At 47.7% G+C, this 23,008-nt stretch overlaps 1 protein-coding gene across 2 annotated transcripts in view; it reads right to left on the reverse strand.

The window, feature by feature from the left end:
* Positions 1-4,032: 4,032 nt before the first annotated feature.
* Positions 4,033-23,008, reverse strand: part of Myo1f (myosin IF) — a 48,545-nt gene continuing 29,569 nt past the window's right edge. For both annotated transcript variants that reach the window (XM_052165471.1, XM_052165473.1), the window contains exons 15-28: positions 21,844-21,929; positions 19,781-19,862; positions 16,730-16,836; positions 15,615-15,713; positions 15,365-15,509; positions 10,554-10,668; positions 10,297-10,466; positions 8,096-8,241; positions 7,497-7,643; positions 7,212-7,360; positions 6,695-6,778; positions 5,268-5,463; positions 5,001-5,170; positions 4,033-4,496 (exon numbers count right to left, since the gene is read on the reverse strand). In XM_052165471.1, coding sequence (XP_052021431.1) covers positions 4,420-4,496; positions 5,001-5,170; positions 5,268-5,463; positions 6,695-6,778; positions 7,212-7,360; positions 7,497-7,643; positions 8,096-8,241; positions 10,297-10,466; positions 10,554-10,668; positions 15,365-15,509; positions 15,615-15,713; positions 16,730-16,836; positions 19,781-19,862; positions 21,844-21,929 — 1,773 coding nt within the window. In that variant the 3' untranslated portion in view covers positions 4,033-4,419. The remainder of the gene's footprint in view (positions 4,497-5,000; positions 5,171-5,267; positions 5,464-6,694; positions 6,779-7,211; positions 7,361-7,496; positions 7,644-8,095; positions 8,242-10,296; positions 10,467-10,553; positions 10,669-15,364; positions 15,510-15,614; positions 15,714-16,729; positions 16,837-19,780; positions 19,863-21,843; positions 21,930-23,008) is intronic.

Genomic DNA, 23,008 nt, shown 5'->3' on the forward strand with positions numbered 1-23,008 from the left:
GCGTCTGCAAAATGGACACTTCTAGCCCTTCCTTTTTTCATTGAGGCAGCATCTCTCACTGAAGTTGGAGCTCACCAGTTCCCACCTGTCTAGCTATCTGAAGTGCCCTGGTTACAGTGTGCTATGCCACACAGGGAGGGCTAGGGATCCAAACTCTTCCTCATTTGCATGAGCGTTGTGGGTCTGAACCCTGCACCCTTGCGTCTGCAGAGCCGTCTTCCTGGCAAGCACCATACATTTTTTCAACACATCCAGTCTGCAGCAAGAACAAATCTGCTGTAATAGCCCAATGTGGGAAGCAAGCTAACTGTGGCTCTCCAGGTCAGGTGAGCAGGTAAATTCCACAGGTAGAGAGAACACGAATCCCAAGCGCACTAGTACTGAGAGGTTCCCTGCCCACCCTGCTTTCCTTAAGTGCATCCTATGTGCCAGGAAGGAACTTAGTACTGCTCCTGGGGGACTCCAGTCAACAACCACTGAAAACGGACAGACAATAAATCAACTACAGCAGAAAAGGGATCTCGGATCTATCCTAGGAGATAAAACAAACAAAGTCGATGTGAAATGAGCAGTCAGGGAGGCCTGTTTGAGGGTGACCTGAGCTATGCCTGGATGCCTGGGGAAGCAGAGCACTCTGGGAAGCCGGCAGAGATATCCTGAACTGGCAAAGAGAGCAAGCTCCCCTTCGGAGAGCAACGGGGAGACCTCTGCACTATTGAGACAGAATAAAGATGTGGTATGGTGGTCAGAAAGAGAACTTGGGTGAGTCCTGTAGGCCTTGTGAGAGGCGAAGAGAGAGAAGTCATGGTTTCTGATGTAGTCAATGATGAAGGTTTGTTTTTCCACTTTTGTGTATATGGTCACATGTATGTGTGCATACATGTTTGAGGGGTATTTGTTTGTGGGTGCATATTCACATGTGCTTGTGCATGTGGAGGCTGGTGGTTGCAGTGGGGAATAATCCCCCATGCCTCTTCCCCCTTATTCAAAGAGACATGACCTCAAGATCAAACCCAGAGCTCACCAATATGGCTATTTTTGCTCTGGGGATGCACTGTCTCCACTGTCTAAGGCTGAAACTACAGGTGGGCCACAGTGCACCTGGCATTTACCTGGTATCTGCGGATCTGAACTTAGGTCCTCATGTTTCTATGGTAGGAGCAGTTTGTATGACAAGACTTTCCCCAGGGAAGCACAAACATGTCTGCTCACCTTAGATAAAGAGCCTATGACAGAGCAAAGTATGAATAACACCAAAGCCCACTATGGTGAACTAAGGGTTTTTTTCTCAGTTACTACAGGATACTTACAGAGGGAGAAATGACTCAAAGACATTTGAACCTGTCTAACCAAATCCACCCTTAATGGGTGTCTTAGGGTTTTACTGCTGCGAACTGACACCATGACCAAGGCAACTCTTTAAAAGAACATTTAATTGGGGCTGGTTTACAGGTTCAGAGGTTCAGTCCATTATCATCAAGGCAGGAACATGGCAACATCCAGGCAGGCATGGTGCAGGAGGAGGAGTAAGAGTTTTACATCTTCATCTGAAGGTTGCTAGCAAAATACTGGCATCCAGGCAGCCAGGATGAGGGTCTTAAAGCCCACACCCACAGTGACACACCTACTCCAACAGGGCCACAGCCACTAATAGTGTCATTCCCTGGGCCTAGAAAGGTGACTTGGTGGTTGAGTTGTGCAGAGAATCCAAGTTCAGTGCCCAGCACCCACACGATAGCTCAACTGTCTGTTCCTGGGAATTGGATGTCCTCTGCCGACACTTGTACTCACACAGATACACACATACACATAAATAAAAATAATATAAATCTCTTGAAAAGTAAAATTAAAAGTGAAAAAAAGAAAAAAACGTTGGATGCTCAGCTCTAAATGAGAGCTATATATCACACCCTCCCTCCAGGGATCATCTTCTCAGGAGAAATGTCATAAAGAACATAAGAACCAGAGACGGTCAATAACATCAAGAAAACAGTGACCCCTGACAGGTTGACCACACACCAAGGCAGGCCAAAACTAGATCCAATGGGGAAACTCTAAAGCAGAAAGAAATCTTCAGGTTCATTTGTAATGGATGGGCGGGTGGAAAGAGGGTTTTCCCCTTCCTGGCCTCCACATCGAGAGTGATTGGGTTGTAAGTATATACCACAGCATCTGTTGTATGCCATACTGGTGACCCAATTCAGGGTCTCATGTAGTTAGGAAAGCACTTGGCCAGTTGGGCTTTGCCTCAGCCTCTTTTTTGTTGCAAGGTAGAGAGGTGCTTCTATGTCGGAGAAGGAAGGACAGGGTGAGGCTGAGGTAAGAACAGGGCCATAGGAAGGGAGAGGAGGGGCCGGATGTAAGACATGTGAAAGAGTCCACAGGATGTGGGCCCGAGGCCTGGCTAGAATGCAGGTGACAGCAGCTCACAGTGTGGAGCTGTCCCTAACCTAGTTACCAAGACTGTCTGTTAGAAAATATGAAGCCCCCTTTCTTCTCTCCTGTCCTTCCCAGTCAGGCATCCTTCCCAATACTTGACCATCCGCCCTGCTCATAGCCTCACCTCCTTTCTGCCAGTGGAGTGAGGGAACTGTCCCCACAAGTGCAAGGAGGGGAGAGCCATCTGCAGAGTGAGCTTGAGAAGAAAGATGGAAGCCCCTTCTGCCCTTTCTTCCTCCCCCTTCTCATCCTCCTCCTCTCTCCTTCTGTGTAGCCCAGGAACCTTTGCCTGCTGAGTCTCTCACTCACTGACCCTCTTCTCTCATAAAGTCATGAACTCATATGAGGCCTGAATACTAGATAAAGAACTACAGGCAAATAAGGAAGGTTGAGAAAGAGAGAAATGGTCTCCCCCAAAGAAGAACATGCCAATTCATTATTCAATATCAAGTAGTCAGCCCTGAAAACACATACATACAAATGATACTGTACAGACTGAGCAAGTGTATTTATATATTTAGGAAAGGGGAAATGATTATTTTATAATCTCAAAAAATAATTATTTTATAATTTAAAATAAATACATCTTAATTTTAGCACTGGTTTGTGAAACCAGATAGAAGACATATGTCTTTAATTTTAGCACTTACAAGGCAAAGGAAGACAGATAGATCTATAGGAGTTCAAAGTTAACCTGGTCTACAAAGTAAGTCTCTGTCTGTCTGTCTGTCTCTGTGGTCTCTCTGTTCCCAGCTGCTTCCTTGTGCTTGTTTTCCAGCCAAGGTTGGTTTCTTGAGGCAAATGCAAAGGAGAAAAGGAAAAAGGACCAGATGGGCTTTTCTGGGCAGCCTTCCCTCCAGTAGATCCTCAAAGGATCTTACTGTAGCCCAAGACATCCTCAAAACCAGCTACGTAGGGGCTGCTAAGATGGTTTAGTTAAGGCCCTCACCACCAAACCTGATGACCTGAGTTTGAGTGAGTCCTGGAATCTGCCTGGGGGAAGTAGAGATTAAATTCACAAGGTTGTCCTCTGACCTACACACACACACACACACACACACACACACACACACACACACACACACAAGTTCACAAGGTTGTCCTCTGATCTACACACACACATACACAAGTTCACAAGGTTGTCCTCTTACCTACACACACACACACACATACACAAGTTCACAAGGTTGTCCTCTGATGTATACACATACACACATACAAGTCCACAAGGTTGTCCTCTGACCTGCACACACACACACAAACACAGACACACACACAGACACACACACACAGACACACACACAAGATCACAAGGTTCTCCTCTGACCTGCACACACAGACACACACACACACACACACACACACACACACACACACACACACAGTTTTTAAACAATCAGCTCTGTAGCCAAGGGTGACACTGAACTCTTGGTCTTCCTGCTTCTACCTCTTCAGTACTGAGATTGCAGACATGTGCCACCACACCCAATTTTAGGCACTCCTGAGGAAACCGTGGGGATCATACTTAAGAGGCAAGCACTCTACCATCCAAGTCACATCCCCAGCCCCAGAACTCAGTAATTTACTTCTCGCTTGTACCTGACACATGTTTATTGCCTCAGTGATGAGAGAAAGTGGAGAGGTCTAACTGTCAACATCCCCTCACTTTGGGCAGTGCACAACACTTTGCTCACAAGGCAGGACATGATTTGTTTCATATACACAGGCGGCTGGGAGGTAGATTCTGCAGCAAGTACTTTTGGACACATGATAACATGGAGACTTAGACAGCAATTCAACCCATGGGAAGGCAGTACCAGGCACAGGGCGCTACAGTGGTGATCCTCCACACACGGGGACCCCACTGGGCTGGAGGCCACAAGCCTGAGTATTCTGGCCAGTGCAGACAGGATAACCAAGGCTCACACTGGCAGGGTTTGGCTCCCAGGCAGGCAAGCAGGCAGGCTGGTGGATGGACGATCAGATCTTCTCCACATAGTTTCCTGGAAAGAGACCTTCCTGGCCATGAAGCCGACCCTTCCACCAGCCAGAAGAATCTGTGGGAGAGAAGAGCTTGGAGTGCCCAGTGCACACTGGAGAAAGCCCACATGTCTACTCAATGTCTATCTTAGATTTTATTTTAATTAATTAGTTAATTAATTATGCTTTTGAGATATGGTCTTGTGTGGCTCTGGCTGTTTTCAAACATACTGTGTGTGGGGATAGAGAGATGACTTAGTGGAGAAAGTACTTTTATACATGTGTGAGGACTCAAGTTTGGTTCTTTAGAGGCAATGAAAGCCAGATGCAGTGGTGTATGACACTATATTATTCCAGCTCAGCGGTGAAACAGGAGAATCACCAGAAACTCTTGCACGACCTAGCCTGGCACATCTGACGGCGGCTTGTTTGGTACAGTGTCTATGTTGCATGCCACTGGGCCATCTCCTTAGCCCTGGTCCCTCTTGCATTGATGGAAAGGCTATGCAGTGATGTATAACTGCTTTACTGTGTCAGGGTTCTGAAGACTCCCCCCTCAACCCCTGCCGCGGAATACAAACCTTCCATGAGGATCTCGATGACTTCATTCACGTTAAAGCTCAGCTCATCCACATCCTGACCTACGTATTGGTACAGCGCCCGGCACCTTGGGCCGTGTGTCCGTGGTTGGGGCTTAGGCCGGCCCACTCCTGGCACAGGTCTCTGCCCTATGCTTCTCTTCCTTTGCATGCTGTAGGGGGAACAGCATGCATCTCATCATAGCCCTACGACTACCCAGGACCCCACGACGACTCCTAGGGCTGTGCCCTCCATCTTTCCCCACCTACCCTGCCACACCCTGGTCAGGCACATTAAGGAATTCTGTGTTATGCTCTGAAGGTGGCTGTGCACGAGGGCGTCTGCTGGCTCCTAGGGCTGAGGATGGAGGACCCCGTGGAGGCCTCTGGGAACTCCTGCCAGATGTGATCTCCAGGGGCAGGGACCTTCCCTGGGAGGAGGGTGGTATCCCATTTCGATTCAGGCCTATGGTGGAAGCAGAGACAGAGATAGGTGTCATGGGTGGCTGTGAACATTTGAGGAGTTAGCCCTAAGTTCTAAGCCTGACAGAAGATGCAGCCACTCTCAACAGAAATGTGTCTAAGGGCCAGGAGTGGTGACGCTTGCCTTCAGTCCCAGCACTTGTGGAGTCAGTGGCAGGTGGATCTCTAAGTTCTAGGCCAGCCAGGACCATAGAGAGACCCTGTCTCCAAAACAAAAACATAGTGGTGCATTTAACTCTAGTACTTAGGGAGGCAGAAGCAGATGGATCTCTTTAACTGTCAGTACTGCACATATTGAGATGCTGTCTCACACACACACACACACACACACACACACACACACACACACACACACACACAAAGAGACACACCACCAAAACAAAAAGAAAAGGACAGAATCTAAATGAGGGACTCATTCAGGATGTAGAAGGAGTAGCTTTAAACATTCTGTGTTATTATATGTGTGTGGATGATGTATATGTGGGAAACATGGTACAGCACACACATGGATGGGGTCAGAGATCAACTCCATGGAGTTGCACCCTCTTTCCACATTTTCTTGGGTTCCGAGGACCAAATTCAGGCTTCCAAGCTTCATGCACCAAGAGCCTTTATTTGATGAGGAATTTGAGGGTTTCTTTCTTCTTCTTTTCCCTCCCCCTCTTCCTTTTTCTCTCCCTCTTTCTCTCTCACCCCACTCCTTTCCACCTCTCATTCCACCTTTGATTCAGGGTTTCACTATGTAGACCTAGCTGGGCTGGCACTGGCTATATAGACCAAGCTGGCCTTGAACATTCAGAGACCGACCTGCCTTTGCCTCCTGTGTCCTCAGGCGTGTGTGTGTGTGTGTGTGTGTGTGTGTGTGTGTGGTATAGTCCTGTTGTAGCACACTCCCTGTGCAGTAGACACACCTAATGCTTTCTGCATGCTAAGCCAGCTCCATGACTGGGCTAGAAGTGGTGTGGAAGCTTAGCAAGTGTAAGCAGATGTCTGGCGGCAAGAATAAATTTGATGAGTTGGCTAAATAAAACGTGCTTCGCAGGCTAGGGAGACGTCCGTGACTAGCTAGGGCAGGTTCTTAAAGGTCTCATTCCCAATTATGTGTATCCTGCATCTTGTAGTATATAGTGGAGCTATGATGAGGTGAGATATTATTCTCGTTAGCTTAAGTCCACAGCAGACAAAGGAAGTCACTAAGAGTTATATCTCCTTACCTCTGGGGGGCCCAGGAGCTGCTCGAGTGGGAGCCTGGGCAGGCCTTCGAGGTCTTCCCTGGGCTAACCCCTTCCGTGTAGGCTCTGAAAGAAGAAGAAATCAGCGATAGGTTTGAATTGTGGCCCGGCCAGACTAGGTCCTTGGCCCAGGTCTTGCACATTGGTTCAGCTTGAGACCATGCTTCTGTGCACGCTCATTGGTGCTTCTATGTTAGTTGCAGGTGGGAATTTCATACCTATTTTTTGAGTTCTCCCACTGTAGGACACGCCCCGCCATGTTGACAGCCTAGTGTTGCTTGTATGGCCATGCCTCTCCATGTTTCTCTCCCTTTTATTGGTAATTTCTCTAAGATGAGATGTCTTCCTCTATACCTTGACACTAGAGACCCCAACCTGTCTTACACTAGCCTAGCTAACTGGCTCCGCCCCCACAAAGTTGATTGGTCTTCAGCGACCACGCCCCAGCCCCATCCCGCCCCGTCACCACAACGCCCAGTTCTGGTTCTCACTGACTTACTGGTGCTCTTAGGCAATCCGTCCCCAATGCTGATAGTGAGAGCTCGACCCCCAGCCTTGAGCACAGCCAAGTCACCTGTCCCGCGAGAGAAGGTGACATTTCGGGTACTGCCTCCTCCCCAGCCTTCTTTCTTCACCCGGAACTGTAGTCTAGGGGAGAGAAAGAAGTTTGAGGGCGCCAGTTGATGTCCCTTTTCCACACCCCACTGGTGCCCGGGACCCTGCAGTAGGTAGGAGGCACTGCCCATAGGTGGCACACGAGTTGGCTATGGATTGAGGGGCGTACAGGTCACTGAAGGTGAGGGGTAGGGGCCTGCGCGCTGCCTCTTCAAAGCGTTTGCACAGAAGGCTGACAAACTCGGTCTTGAAGATGCTTTCTAAGAAGCTGTCGGCGGCCTCTTCTTGAAGGATGAAGAAGTCATCCTGTCGGGTGCTGGGGAAAAGGCAAGAGAGCAGTGAGGGAGCCCGAAGGCACGGTGTGTAGGTCCAATCTGTGAGGACCAGGTTGGGGGAAGGGAGGAGCAGGAACCTGGAAGGAGGTAATTGAGAATGACCAGAGGTCAGGTAGGAAGAGGGACAGAAATGGTCTCCACACAAAGACCATGAAGTAGGGCCCGACCTGAGTTGCATTCTCTGGGACCCACATGGTGGAATGCCTTTGCCCAGACCTCCACTCATGTGCTGCTGTGTGCCCCTCCCCCCAAATAAAATGTGGTTAGATAGTTTGTTGAAGATCATGAAAGTAGAGTCAAGTGAATGTGGCAGGTAGCAGCAAGACAGCTATAGGTGTAATAGCACCTAAAGTTATCATGGTAACAAGCAAGGAGGCAGCAGAGGAACACCTGACAGGTGGGTTACTACAGGACAGGTGCTACTTGGCCTTACCTGAGGGACACCCCACGGAGGGTCTGGAGCTCCAGTTTCTTCTTCAGGACTTCACGCACCAGACCCTTCTCTGGTCCCCTTCTTACCTTCTCTCTCCCAATCACATACACACACTTTGGGGTCAGGATCAAGTCCCGTTTGATGGGCTGCGGGAAGGCAAAGCCAGAGGCTAATAGGTGGCCCCCAGGGGACGGCAGCCTAGCACCAGAGGATCAACTCTAGACAAGCGGGGAGCTCTCAGGGCAAGTGACTGGGAAATCTCTTTGTGTGTGAGTTGCTAAATTGTATAAGAAACAGAATGGAGGTAAGGTTATATTGTTTAGAAAACATATGTAAGGACTAGTTGACAGGTATAAGATGAAAGAAATATTTGATAGATGTGACCTGCCACTGTAGCTGTGTGTGTGTGTGTGTGTGTGTGTGTGTGTGTATGTGTGTGTGCTGGAATGCTGTATTCTGGGTGGTATGCTGTTGCCCTTTGAAGCCAAATTTACCCTTAAGAGACTTGCACAAGATTGGGCCTACTAATTTTTGATTTCTGGGAAGGGATTCATGTGGCCCTGTCCTTCCTTGAAGATCTATAGGCAATTAATGGTTTGTGGGGGAGAATGAGAAATAATTTCTCCAGTGGTTTAGCCAATTTTAAGTTGCCAGTGCTTCTGTAAGTAACCAATCTCTGATCCATGTTTCTGGAAATAACCCAAAATAAGCTTATTGTGTCACTGAACTATATAATCATTCACATAGATGTAATCATTTCTTTGGTCTATCACGAGTGTCCTATTTGAAATAAAGAGACATTTGTTAGTCTCTCTGGGAAAAGTTCACAGAACTGTATGCATGTGTATACTTTTGTGTTGGGAATGGAATCCTTGCGTGCTAAGCATGAGAGGCCAAACATACTCCATCTTGGGACAGGTCTCCATTTTAAAAGAAACAGAGCCTGAGAACCTGACCTGCTGCCGGACCCAAGCTGCACCTGAGTACCAGGAAGGACTGTCGGCTTGTTCCTGCGCATGCCCCACCTTTACCCCCTAGCTACCTCCTAGCAACAGTTAATGGAAGATGAGTTTGACTGTTTTGGATGTGCTCTCAGACCAGTTGTGACGTGACATGGTTGCTTCAGCTCACCCACCTGTCTGCTCATGGTCATTCTGTCAGATACTTTCCAGGCTAGACACCACTGACCTGCTCCCATTTCCTACGATACCTTGTCCTGCTGAGGGCCTGGGGCTGCTCTACCTTCTCACCCTGCTGTGTTAGCGTTGGGCTGGGGGAGAGCCCAAGCCTGAGCTTGTCATAAAGCGACCCTAATTTGACTGCACTGGAAACAGCTCCCTGGTGGTTTGGGGGTTCACGATGCTTCCAGGCAGAGCAAGCGCACACAGAGCCACATGCCCTCGGCTCAGCTTTTGTAAAGGTATGGATAGAGGCCAGGTGGTGGGGGATGCACTTTTAATCTCAGTCTTTGGGAGGCAGAGTCAGGTGGGTTTCTGTGAGTTCAAGGCCAGCCTGGTCTACAGAGTGAGTTCCAGAATAGCTAGGCTACATAGTGAAACCCTTTCTTGGTGGGGAAAAAGTATTGATTGCTTGAGGGAGTGAACACATATCGCAGAGGCAGATAAGGGCATATTGTCTAAACAGTCTTTTTGTGGTGGCACACACTTGTAATCTCAGGGCTTAGGAGGTTACGGCAGGAGGATTGTGTTCTAGGCAAGCCTTGGCTCAAAGGAATGACAAAAAGAAAAGCCAGGGTCACAAGTAAGGGACGCGTGTGTATGTGAACCACATGACTCTGTGAGTTGTATAGGAAGGTGAGGTGTGACTGTTATATTTTACTTTTACAGTTATTTATTTGTGTGTATCTGTGATGTGCATGACACGGCATGGAGGTCGGAGGACAACTTGCGGGAGTCAGTTCCCTCCCTCTACTGACTGGGTTCTAGGGATTGAACTCAGGTCTTCAGGGTTGTCAGCATGTGCCTTTACCTGCCGTGCCATCTCGCCATCTCATCCCAGTACACATCTATACACCTGCACGTCTAGAAGGAATTTTCGAGGTTATGTTAACTGGTCATGATTTCTGGAACAGTCGGGCACGCGCTTGTGAGCAAGGCTCCCGTGACCTGGTGAGTGTTCATGTAGACAAGGCCTTTCAGCAGAGGCACAGCCTCAGATGGGAGCACCCACGCAGGGCTCACCTTGAAGCGGCGGTCATACTTGGTGACTGAGTCAGCAAAGTCCACTCGTTCCCTTTTGGCCAGGAACTGGCGCAGCTCGGGCCGCTCCTCCAGCCCCAGATAGTCCCCGACGAAGTTCCGGTTGATGCTGTTCCGCCTCCGTTCCTTCTTGTTCAGTAGGATGTTGGAAGCTGAGAGGACATGTGTGTAGTTAAAAGTCATAGCCTCTCCTGAATCCTCTTGCCCCCAGACTAAGCCTCCTGACGAAGGCCCCTCACCTTCTTCTCGCATCTCCTCATACTTTCGGACTGCGACGTGGCGCCGCCAGGCTTTCTGGATAGTGCGGGCGAAGCCGTCAAACTTCCTCTCTCGCATCTCTTCCAGGAGGAAAAGCTGGACAGGAGGGAGGGGTAGTGGGCCCTGGTATCTCCCAAGTCCCTGACTTCCCATGGACCCTCCCGGATAGCCTCACACTTGCTATGCAGTTGAGGATAACCTTGAACCCCTGATCTTTCAGCCGCTACCTAAGTGCTGGGATGATAGGCGTGCACCATCACATCTGGTCATGGGCTGATGAAAGGAACCCCAGGGTTTTGTGTATACGAGGCAAGCACTCTATCAAATGAGCAACATTCTCAACATCCAAAATAGTTTTTGTTGTCTCTTCGTGACTGCACCCAGAAGTCCTTCCCACTTAGGGGCTCATGCCCATCTGCATTAAATTAGAACAGGGGCGGTGTGCTGGAGATGCGGCTCAGACCTATGGCTCTTGTAGGTCGAAGACCTCAGTTCGGTTCCCAGTACTCATGTCAGGCAGCCTACAACCACCTGAAGTTCCAGCTCCATGGGATCCAACACGCTCATTTGGCCTCGGTGGGTACCCTCTCACCCATAGCAAATCACACGTACATATAAATTAATGAAATAAAATTAGAGCTCTGGGTTTGCCTTGTTAGCTTCAAATACCAGTTCAACCACTGGTTCTCTCCCTCTCCCTCTCCCTCTCCCTCTCCTCCCTCTCCCTCTCCAGCTCCCCCTCCCTCTCGCCCTTCCCTCTCCCTCTCCTCCCTCTTCCCCTCCCCTCCCTCTCCTCCCTCTCCTGCTCCCCCTCCCTCTCGCCCTTCCCTCTCCCTCTCCCCCTCCTCCCCTTCTCCCCCCCCCCCGCCCCGTGTGTGTGTGTGTGTGTGTGTGTCTGTCTGTCTGTCTGGGATGAACTCATGGCAGCTAGAGGACAACTTTCTGCAGTCAGTACTCACTTTGCATCAAATTCCGATGTCAAGATTGGCAAGAGCCTTTATCCTCCAAGATGGCTCAGCAGCCCAGACTTTTAACCATTTTCTCTACTTTTGTTTTTATTTTCTCAAAGATTGGTTTATTTTTAAATTCAAATATTTGTTTATTTTAATTAATTAATTTATTTTTGGTTTTTTGGATTTGGTTTTTATCAAGACAGGGTTTCTCTGTGTATCCCTGGCTGTCCTGGAACTCACTCTGTAGACCAGGCTGGCCTCGAACTCAGAAATCTGCCTGCCTCTGCTTCCCAGAGTGCTGGGATTACAGGCGTGCACCACCACTGCCCAGCTATTTTTAATTTTTATTTGTATGGGTGTTTTGCCCACATAAATATCTGGGCAATAAAGAGCATTAATTCCTCAGGAATCAGAGGTATGGTTTTTGCGAGCCAGCACGTGGACGCTGTGGACTGAATCTGGGTCCTCTGAGAGGGCAGCACGTGCTTGTAGCTGCTGAGCCATCTTTCCAACCCATCTATTGTTCTTCTCCCTTCATTTTACTAAATCCTTCTCATCCTAGTCGGTCCTGGCTCCTCCCACACCCTAGCTACTGTTGGAATTGAAGAGATGGTTCAGTGGTTAAGAACACTGGCTGCTTTCCCAGAGGACCTGGGTTGGTTTGGTTCCCAACATCCACATGTTGGCTCACAACCATCTGTAACTCCAGTTCCAGGGATCTGATACCCTCTTCTGGCCACCACAGGTACTGCATGCACATGGAATACAGACATATAGGTAAAACACTTGCACACAGAAGAAATAAAATATTTACAAAAATTGTTTGTTTGCTTATTTATTTGAGACAGAATTTCTCCACATAACCCTGACTGCCTTGGAAACCACAGTGTAGACCAGGCTGGCCTTAAACTCACAGAGGTCCTCTTGCTTCTGCCTCTGAGAGGTGGGATTAAAGGGAAGTACCATAACACACAGTTGGTACCCACCTTTCATTCCAGCATACAGGGGGATCTTTGTGAGGCCAGCCTGGTGTATGTAGCAAATTCCAGGCCAGCCAGGGCCATATAGTGAGACCTTGTCAAAAGCAAAAATCTCAACAAATAATTCAGTCTCCGCACTTCCCAGAAAAAAGGTATATTCTTTTGATTTAGGATAAAATGTTCTATAGATATCTGTTAAATCCATTTGGTTCATAACTTCTGTTAGTTTTACTGTGTCTCTGTTTAGTTTGTGTTTTCCTGATCTTTCCATTGATGGGAGTGGGGTGTTGAAGTCACCCACAATTATTGCGTAAGGTGCAATGTGTGATTTGAGCTTTAGTAAAGTTTCTTTTACAAATGTGGGTGCACTTGCATTTGGTGCATAGACGTTCAGAATTGAGAGTTTTTCTTGGTAGATTTTTCCTTTGATAAAAGTCTTCTTTTTTGAAGACTTTTGGTTGAAAGTCAATTTTATCTGACATTAGAATGGCTACTCCAGCTTGTTTCCTGAAACCATTTGCTTAGAAAATTGTTTTCTAGCCTTTTACTCTGAGGTAGTGTTTGTCTTTGACACTGAGGTGCATTTGCAGCAAAATGCTGGGTCCTATTTACATATTCAGTCTGTTAGTCTATGTCTTTTTATTGGAGAATTGAGGCCATTAGATATTAAGGACTAGTGATTGTTGCTTCCTGTTATTTTTTATGTTATTTTTATGTTTGTGTGGTTATCTTCTTTTGGGTTTGTTGAAAGATGATTACTCTCTTGCTTTTTCTAGGGTGTAGTTTCCCTCCTTACATTGGCATTTTCCCATCTATTATCCTTTGTAGGGCTGGATTTGTGGAAAGATATTGTGTAAATTTGGTTTTATCATGGAATATCTTGGTTTCTCCATCTATGGTAATTGAGAGTTTTGCTGGGTATAGTAGTCTGGGCTGTCATTTGTGTTCTTTTAGGGTCTATATGAGATCTGCCCAGGATCTTCTAGCTTTCATGGTCTCTGGTGAGAAGTCTGGTGTAATTCTGATAGGTCTTCCTTTATATGTTACTTGGCCTTTTCCCCTTACTGCTTTTAATATTCTTTCTTTGTTTAGTGCATTTGGTATTTTAGTTATTATGTGCCAGGAGGACTTTCTGTTCTGGTCCAGTCTGTTTGGAGTTCTGTGGGCTTCTTGTATGTTCATGGGCATCTCTCTCTTTAGGCTAGGGAAATTTTCTTCTATAATTTTGTTGAAGAAATTTACTGGCCCTTTAAATTGGAAATCTTCACTCTCATCTATGCCTATAATCCTTAGATCTGGTCTTCTCATTGTGTCCTGGATTTCCTGGATGTTCTGGGATACAAGCTTTTTGCATTTTGCATTTTCTTTGTCTGTTGAGTCAATGCTTTCTATGGTATCTTCGGCACCTGAAATTCTTTCTTCCATCTCTTGTATTCTGTTGTAGATGTTGAGTTATCTATGACTCCTGATTTTTTTCCAAGGTTTTCTGTCTCCAGAGTTGTTTCCTTTTGTGATTTCTTCATTGTTTCTACTTCTGTTTTTAGATCCTGGATGGTTTTGTTCAGTTCCTTCACTTGTTTGTTTTTTTTCCTGTGCTTCTTTAAGGGATTTTTGTGTTTCCTCTTTAAGGGTTTCTACCTGTTGACCCATGTTCTCCTGTATTTCTTTAAAGAATTTTTGTGTTTCCTTTTTAAGTGCTTCTACCTGTTGATTCATACTTTCCTGTATTTCTTTAAGTGAGTTATTTATATCCTTCTTGAACTCCTCTATGAGCATCAGGAGATGTGATTTTAAATCTAGATCTTGCTTTTCTGGTGTTTTGGGGTATCCAGGACTTGTTATTGTGGGAGAACTTGGTTCAGATGGTGCCATGTTGCCTTGGTTTCTGCTGGTAATGTTCTTGCATTTTCCTTTTGTTATCTGGTTATCTTTGGTGTTAGCTGGTGTTGCTGTCTCTGACTGTGGCTTCTCTGTCCTGCAAGCCTCTGTATCTGTGCTCCTGGGAGACCCACTCTCTTGTGGTTGTATTTGGGTATGTAGCTCTGTGGCCCCGATCATCTCTGAGTGCGAGTGGATATTGGAAGACTCCTTTCCAAGGCTGCTCTCTTTTGCCCTCATGGTTTCCGGCTGTTTCCTCTGAGTGGCAGAGGAGGTCCTACCTCTGCTGACTGACCTTTCTGCACTCCTGGGTGGTTAGCTACCTCTCTGCGACACTTGGATGTTGTGTGCTGTGGTAGAGGATGATCCCAAGCTGGAGACAGAAACCTGAAGGCTTCCGTCAGAGGGTCCTGGAGTGATCCCCTGCGTGGCAGGAGTGGTCCTGCCTGTGCTGACTGACCTCTCCGCACTCCTGGGTGGTCACCTGTCTCCCTGTGCCAGGGTATGGCTGTGTCAGAGGGTGCTCCCAAGCCTCTCTTTATTTTCTTATATTTTTATAATTTTCACCCTTTAAAAATGTGTGTGTACATCTGTGTGTGTGTCTGCAAGTGTCTCTTTGTGTAAATGTGTTTGTGTTTGTGTATGCCTTTGTGTGAATGTGTGTGTATATGTGAGTGTGTGTGTGTGTGTGTGTGAGAGAGAGAGAGAGAGAGAGAGAGAGAGAGAGAGACAGACAGACAGACAGAGACACTGATGTACACACACATTTTAAAGTGTGAAGAGAGAGAGAGAGATAGTGTGGTGCAGGAGTCCCATGGTGTGCATGTGTAGGTTAGAGGAGGACAAGTTTGTAGTTAGTTCTCTGCATCCACCTATATGTGAGTTCTTGAGGCCAGTCCTCAGAACTCAGCTTGCTGGGTTGGCTTGTTTGCACTTTTACCCACTGGTCCCCATCCCGTTTTCTCTCTCACACAAACTCACCGACTCGGGGTTCTTAACAAAGACCTTGGTGCTCCCCATCTGGTACTGGTCTGGCTCCATGTTGACAGCACGAAGCAGGTGCTGGACACCCTGGCGTTCATCTCCACGCCACCGTGGCCATGTCTCAGGGGTCAGAATGGCATACCTAGAGGTAGAGGTCATGAGGGTGTGGGGACATTTGGAGCAGACCTGCTGGTTGGCCACTTCAATAGGAGAGGCAGGCAAGGAAGGAGAGACAGTGCATCATCACCTTTGCAGGAACTTGGAGAACTGCCGACGGTAGGCGAAGCCTGCCCTTCGCACGCGGATGTTCTCCCTCAGGCCCAGGTACTCCACCTGGTGCTTCACCCTGTGGGAATGAAGTCTCCTGAGGTCCAGAAAGTGGGAGAGACCCAGGGAAAATGAGGAGCATGAGGCCTGGATTTGTGCTGGGGTTATCTCATGAGTCTGTCTGTCTGTCTCTGTCTGTCTGTCTGTCTATCTATCAATTATCTATCTATCTATCTATCTATCTATCTATCTATCTATCTATCTATCTATCATTTATTTATGATCCTATCATTGGCTACCTATGTATTATCTATCTGTTGTCTATCATTTATCTATTTATCAATTAATCAGTTAATCATCTATCTAATTTGCCATCTGTCTACATATTGCCTATCTAATTACTATCTGTACATTCTGTCTGTCTGTCTGTCTGTCTGTCTGTCTATGGCTAGTGCCTCTCTCTACTGCTTAGGTTTCCTTGAATCTATGATCCTCTAGCCTCTATCTCCCAAGGCTGAGAATAAACATGAAAGCCATCGGGACTAGCTTGGGGGTGGTTTAGATGGTGAGTTTTGAGTCACAAGGAGTTTCTCAGCTCAGTCTGGGACCAAATCTTGGACTGAGATCTGAGGGGAATGTCCTGAGCTCATCCTGGAGGTTAGTTCAAGGGTCAGTTCTGGAGTTTAGGTTTGAGAAATTGTGTTTTGATTATTTCACAGTCAGATTAGGTTTATCTGGGGATTGGGTGTGTGTGTAGGTGCCTTTGTCAGTTCAATTCATAACTCTGGGGCCACAGATGTTTTATAATTTTAAGTAATATGTTGTGTGTGCACATGCATGTCACTGCATGTATGTGGTGGTCAGACTACAACTTGCAGGTTTCAGCTTTTGCCTTCCACTGTGTGGAGCCCAGGGATTGAACTCAGATCATTAGGTTTGGTAACAAGCACCTTTAAATGCTGGGGCATCTCTCTGACTTAGAGTCCAGTCTGGAGTGGTCTTAAAGTTGGTGCTTTGTCTGTGAATCAAATGTAAGTGGCTGGTCCATCGGGTTCCTAGATCTTGTTGGGGACACGAAGGGGACGGTTGGTTCACCTGCTTTCCTCCCAGTCCCTGGGCCTCTTGGTCTCGTTAGGTTTGATGCAGCGGATGTAGTGGGGTGTGCACTTCTTCAGCGTGGACACCAGGTCGTTGGCTTGTTTCTGAGGAATAGGGAAAGTCAGGAGTGAGGAAGGCTTGAGGATGACTCTACTGGTTCTCCTCATACAAGAAGCGCTCAGTAGAGAGGGGATGTGCGTAGCTGAGTGGGCAAACCACGGCTATGTATAATTCCTCAGCTATCTACATGAAGGCTGATATTGTGCATCTACACAACTCTGTTTGTTTGTTTATTATACAGGATTTCTCTGTATATCAGTCCTGGCTGTCCTGGAACTCACTCTTTGGATCAGGCTGGCTTTGAACTGACAAAGATCCACTTTCCTCTGTCTCCCACGTGCTGAGATTAAAGGTAATCTACCCACCTCTTAAATCTCAAACTTGGAGTTCTAGTGTCTGTCACATTTTTCACATAGCTTAACACATAATAAGTACTTAGGAGATGTTTGATGACTTAGTAATAGAAAAATCAGAACAAATTTCATCTGTCTTCAAGGGGACATTGACTTTGTAAATAAGAAACGTGTGTTTGTGTTTGTGTGTGTGTGTGAGAGAGAGAGAGAGAGAGAGAGAGAGAGGGAGAGAGAGGGAGGAAGAGAGAGGGGAGAGAGAGAGAGAGAGAGAGAGAGAGAGAGAGAGAGGGAGAGGGAGAGGGAGAGGGAGAGAGGAGAGATAGAGAGATGAGATGGTCAGGCTTGGGTTCTCAGTTTATGCATTTTAGTTTTCTGGGCAAAAGTTGTTGGGGCCAGGTGGGAAGACTAGGGAAGTGACAAGAAACATTCAGGTTCAAACTGTTTGTGATTTGTGTCAGTGGCCGCCTGTTTCTGATCATCAGCTTCTTCATCTTCCAAGTGGGACTGAGCTAATTCCTTGTATATGTGGGGATTAGCTGTCATCACAGAGTCCTCAACAAACAACTGTGAATGTGACTTCGGATGGGACCCTACACCCCCTGCAGCAATATCAATCCTCAACAGAAGGTGGACCCAACCCTTCAGCACATGAATGAAAAAAAAAATGGATGTAGCATGGTGTAGCCACACAGTAGGATACTGTTCAGCCTTCAGAAGGAAGGACGTTCTAATAACTAGCTCCAGCGTGGATGGACTCTGAGGACATTTCGTGACTGACATTAGCCAGGTATGTTCCAGATGATGCCACTGAAAAGAGGTCCTTAAAATCCTCAGATCTATATGGACAGCAGCCTTGTCCATATGACGGGAATAGGGGGCTGTGGGGTTAGTTGTGAATGGGGATATATTCTGAATTTGAAAAGATGATAAAGTGTGGAGATGGCTGGTGGGGATGGCTTCACGACATTGTGAACATCCATGTGCCACTGAGATGCACACTTGAAATGAGTAAGATAGCCTGTTCTATGATAAGTGTAGCATTTCCACCTTTTAAAGTAAGTGGTGTGGAAAGTATAGCCCAATCATAGTGTGCGTGTTCAGTACAATCATAGTGTGCGTGTCCAGCACAATCACAGTGTGCGTGTCCAGCCCAATCATAGTGTGCGTGTCCAGCCCAATCATAGTGTGCGTGTCCAGCACAATCATAGTGTGCGTGTCCAGCCCAATCATAGTGTGCGTGTCCAGCCCAATCATAGTGTGCGTGTCCAGCCCAATCATAGTGTGCGTGTCCAGCCCAATCATAGTGTGCGTGTCCAGCCCAATCATAGTGTGCGTGTCCAGCACAATCATAGTGTGCGTGTCCAGCACAATCATAGTGTGCGTGTCCAGCCCAATCATAGTGTGCGTGTCCAGCCCAATCATAGTGTGCGTGTCCAGCACAATCATAGTGTGCGTGTCCAGCCCAATCATAGTGTGCGTGTCCAGCACAATCACAGTGTGCGTGTCCAGCCCAATCATAGTGTGCGTGTCCAGCACAATCATAGTGTGCGTGTCCAGCCCAATCATAGTGTGCGTGTCCAGCACAATCATAGTGTGCGTGTCCAGCCTAATCATAGTGTGCGTGTCCAGCACAATCATAGTGTGCGTGTCCAGCCCAATCATAGTGTGCGTGTCCAGCCCAATCACAGTGTGCGTGTCCAGCCCAATTATAGTGTGTGCGTCCAGCACAATCATAGTGTGCGTGTCCAGCCCAATCATAGTGTGCGTGTCCAGCCCAATCATAGTGTGCGTGTCCAGCCCAATCACAGTGTGCGTGTCCAGCCCAATCATAGTGTGTGTGTCCAGCACAATCATAGTGTGCGTGTCCAGCACAATCACAGTGTGCGTGTCCAGCCCAATCATAGTGTGCGTGTCCAGCCCAATCATAGTGTGTGTGTCCAGCACAATCATAGTGTGCGTGTCCAGCACAATCACAGTGTGCGTGTCCAGCACAATCATAGTGTGCGTGTCCAGCCCAATCATAGTGTGCGTGTCCAGCCCAATCATAGTGTGCGTGTCCAGCCCAATCATAGTGTGCGTGTCCAGCACAATCATAGTGTGTGTGTCCAGCACAATCATAGTGTGCGTGTCCAGCACAATCACAGTGTGCGTGTCCAGCACAATCACAGTGTGCGTGTCCAGCCCAATCATAGTGTGCGTGTCCAGCATGCACAAGACCTTGGGCTCCATCTGCAAGCACAGGAAGGAAGAAAGGATGGATGGAAGGGAAGATGGAAAGGAGGGGGAAAGGGAGTCAGACAAGGTGGGGAGGGAAAGTAAATGTGGAAGGACGAGGAGAGGAAGGGGGAGGGTGAACAGAGGGGGAAAGAGGAGGGGAGGGCAGACAGGAGGAGGAAGGAGAGGAGGGATGAAGACAGGGAGGGAAAGGGGGAAAGAAAAAAGAAAAGGAAGGAAAGACAGAGGGACCAAATTTAAGTTCATGTTCCTAAACCAAGCGAAGGAAAACCTGCTAGGCCAAAGGGCACCACAGACAGTGAGAACCCAAGGGATGGAGACAGACAGACATCGGGACCAGGAGAAAAAGTCTGGACAGCTAGTACTGCCTCTCCTGCCCCCTTCCTGTCTCTAGGCCCACCTTGATCTTGGAGCCAGCAGTACTGGGGCGGCCCTTCTTGTCTACATCCAGCTTCTCAGGAAAGAGCATCCGTAGGAAGGCCCTAGGAGAAGGAACGGATCAGAATGAATAAAGACCTTTGGGAATCCTCCTTCAGCCTTCAGAGTTGTAGGGGCTACCTTAGTGCTAAGATACAAAATAGGGTTCCCTCTCAATGTGGGTAAGGGCTGTGAGGTTGGCATTGTATTTTGAGTCTCTTGATTTATCTGCACATTTTAGTTTTACTCCACAATAATAGCAAGTCATGTAGTACAGACTTAAACTAAACAGCAACATGTGTAGACTTGTGTATAGGGTACAGGCTTATTATCCCAGCACTCAAGGTATGGAGGTAGGAGTTCAGAAGTTCAAGGTCATCCTTGTGAGGTAGTGAGTTGGAGGTCAGCCTAGGCTGTACAAGACTATCTAAAAACAACCCAACCCAAATAAATAGAAAAATAAATATCGATTAGAAAAGTATCTTGGCAACAGAGTCGTGTTTTCCTGCAAGCAGTCGTCCTACATGTACATTTTTGCATATGTGTGCAATGAAATGTGTACAGTATACAGGAGTAGTGCTGCATGCTTTAATCCCAGCCTCCGGAGGCAGGGGGATCTCTGTGAGTTTGAGAACAACCTGGTCTGTATAGCAAGGCCATCCGGAGATACGTAGCAAGACATTGTCTCAAAAAAACCATAAACACAAAAACAAATCCAAAATAATCCTCCCAAAGAAATTTGCAGAGAGGCTGGGGAGCTGGTTCAGTTGGTAAAGTGTTTGCCATGTACACATGTAGACCTGATTTCTTGTTTTGTTTCTATGGCTAGTACATGCTGATTCAAGAACCTTACCTGTATGCCTCCCTTGTTGCCTACTGATCTATTTGCACAAGGTCTCTGCATGAGTGTATGTGCAGTCAGGTCAAAGGACGAGCTTTGAATGTTCCGCGCCTTTTCAACTTGAGACTGTGTCTCTTCATAAGTCAGGCAGAGATCCTGGGGTCCTCACCTACCGTGTTGCCATAGGTCTGTGACTTGTCAGAACTTACGCCAGTCCAAACTCAAGGCTGCACTATTCATTACGCCTGTGCAACAGCGGCTTTGCTACTGACCGGTCTCCCCTCTCCTGTTCATACAGAGACAGAGCTGCACATAGCTTAGGCTGGAGCTCCCAGTCCTAAGGAGGCTTTGAGCTCCCATCCATCTTGTTCTGCCTTCTAAGTGATACAACGACAGGCGCAGCGTATCACACCCACTTTTATGTGGTACTGGTTTTTTGGATTTGGTTTTTTTTCGAGACAGAGTTTCTCTGTGTAGCCCTGGCTGTCCTGGAACTCACTCAGTAGACCAGGCTGGCCTCGAACTCAGAGATCCGCCTGCCTCTGCCTCCCAGAGTGCTGGGATTACAGGCGTGCGCCACCACCACCCGGCTTTATGTGGTACTGGGAATGGAACCAAGGACTTCCTGCATGTGGGGAAAGAAATCTACCAACTGAACTATACCAGAGCCCCTCTCCTTTTGAACAGGTTTCATGTAGCCTAGGATGGTCCTGATTCATTGTATAGTTGAGAGTGGTCTCCACTTCCACTTCCTGAGTGCACAGCCTTGTCTCTACAGTACTAGGGAAGGAGCCCGGCGCTTACCTAGCATACCAACTGAGATAGCTCCCCAGCCCCATGATGTGTCTCCTCTTTACTTAAAGGGCAACCATTCAGTCTCTGGACTGTTGGAATTGTGGGAGGCACTATGGACAAGACATAAAAGGAACTGAACTCAGGGGCGTCCCCTGGGAAGGGACCCAGAACCAGACCAGGGTTTGTTTTTCTTCAGTGTACTGGGAGTTGCTTTTCTTTTCTTTCTGTCCTACAACTGGAATCCAAACCCTCACATTCTAGGGAAACACTCATCACTGAGTTACACCCTCAGACTTCAGACACAACCACGGCCACAAAGTCTATAGGATGGCCAGGCTCTGGAGACATACAGGAGTTCCCAAGCCTCCATTCCTCTGGGCGTTGTGCCCAAAGGCCACACAGCTACTCACTGGTCACTGGACTGCATCAGTTCTATAAGATCAGAGAACAGTACATCTCGGTTCCTCTCACAGAAGCCACTGACATCATAGGAAACCTGGAGGGAGATGGTGAGGGGTGAATGGTTTCAAGTGTAAGTGTCAGGGCAGGGATCCTGTGGGGCTTTCTCAGGGCTAAAAGGACGAGTGGTTGTATCTAGTTAGAAGAAATATGTGATTCAAATAGCCCTGTTGTTTGGGGCCTGGCTCCCAGATGTCCGATGTCTAATTGAAGCTGGAAGATGGAGGTTGGGGTTGGAGTTAAGGGGAAATGCCCAGGGCTGGTGGCCAGGGCTGACGTTTTCAGCAGCAGGGAGAGATGGGAAGTTGTAGGCCAAACTTGAGGGTAGGGGACTATGGCTAGGACAGGTCCCCGGATACTGCTGGGCATCTGTCCTAGCATGTGTCTCCGAGTCCTGAAGTGGGTGTTGGATGTCTTCCTTAGTGACAGTCCACCTTTTTTTGTTTTTTAGAGAGAGAAAGAGGGGTAGGGGAAAGGGGGGGGAGAGAGGGGGGGAGGGAGGGAGGAAGGGAGAGAGGGAGGGAGAGCGTCTCTCCCTGAACTTAGAGCTTGCTGATTATCTAAACCAGCTGCCCTAAAGTCCCAGGGGTCCCTTGTCTCCAGGCTGCCAGTGCACTGTGTCTGGGTTTTTATGTGGGTGCTGGGTATCTGAGATCCCCATGCTTGTACGTTACTGATCTATCCCTTTAACTCCCAGAATAATTTTGTTTATTTGTTTTGAGACAGGGTCTGACTGTGTAGCCCTGACTGGCCTTGCAATTCTATTTGTAGACCAGGCTGGCATTGACTGCACAGAGCTCTGCCTGCCTTTGCCTATGGAAGGTTGGAATTTAAAGGCTGGTCTCAGATTCCCTATACAGTGGAGGACGGTCTGCTGTGTCTGCCTTCCACTTCCCAAGTACTGGGATTGTAGATGCGAGTGGCTCTCAGGGGGCCAGGGAGTAATTTGGAATCTTGGTGGTTGATTTTTTTTCTGAACAGGGCTTCAGTCAGGAAGGCGGGCTGGAGTTGGTATTTTAAGTGGGATCTCTTAGCGGTCTTGCTCCTGGTTTTGGCTGCCCTGGCTGAGGAACACAGACAATATCCCTGAGGACATTTGGAAATGTTTGCTACCCC

This window comes from Apodemus sylvaticus, chromosome 20 (assembly GCF_947179515.1).
Source record: "Apodemus sylvaticus chromosome 20, mApoSyl1.1, whole genome shotgun sequence".
Classification (NCBI taxonomy): Eukaryota; Metazoa; Chordata; class Mammalia; order Rodentia; family Muridae; genus Apodemus; species Apodemus sylvaticus.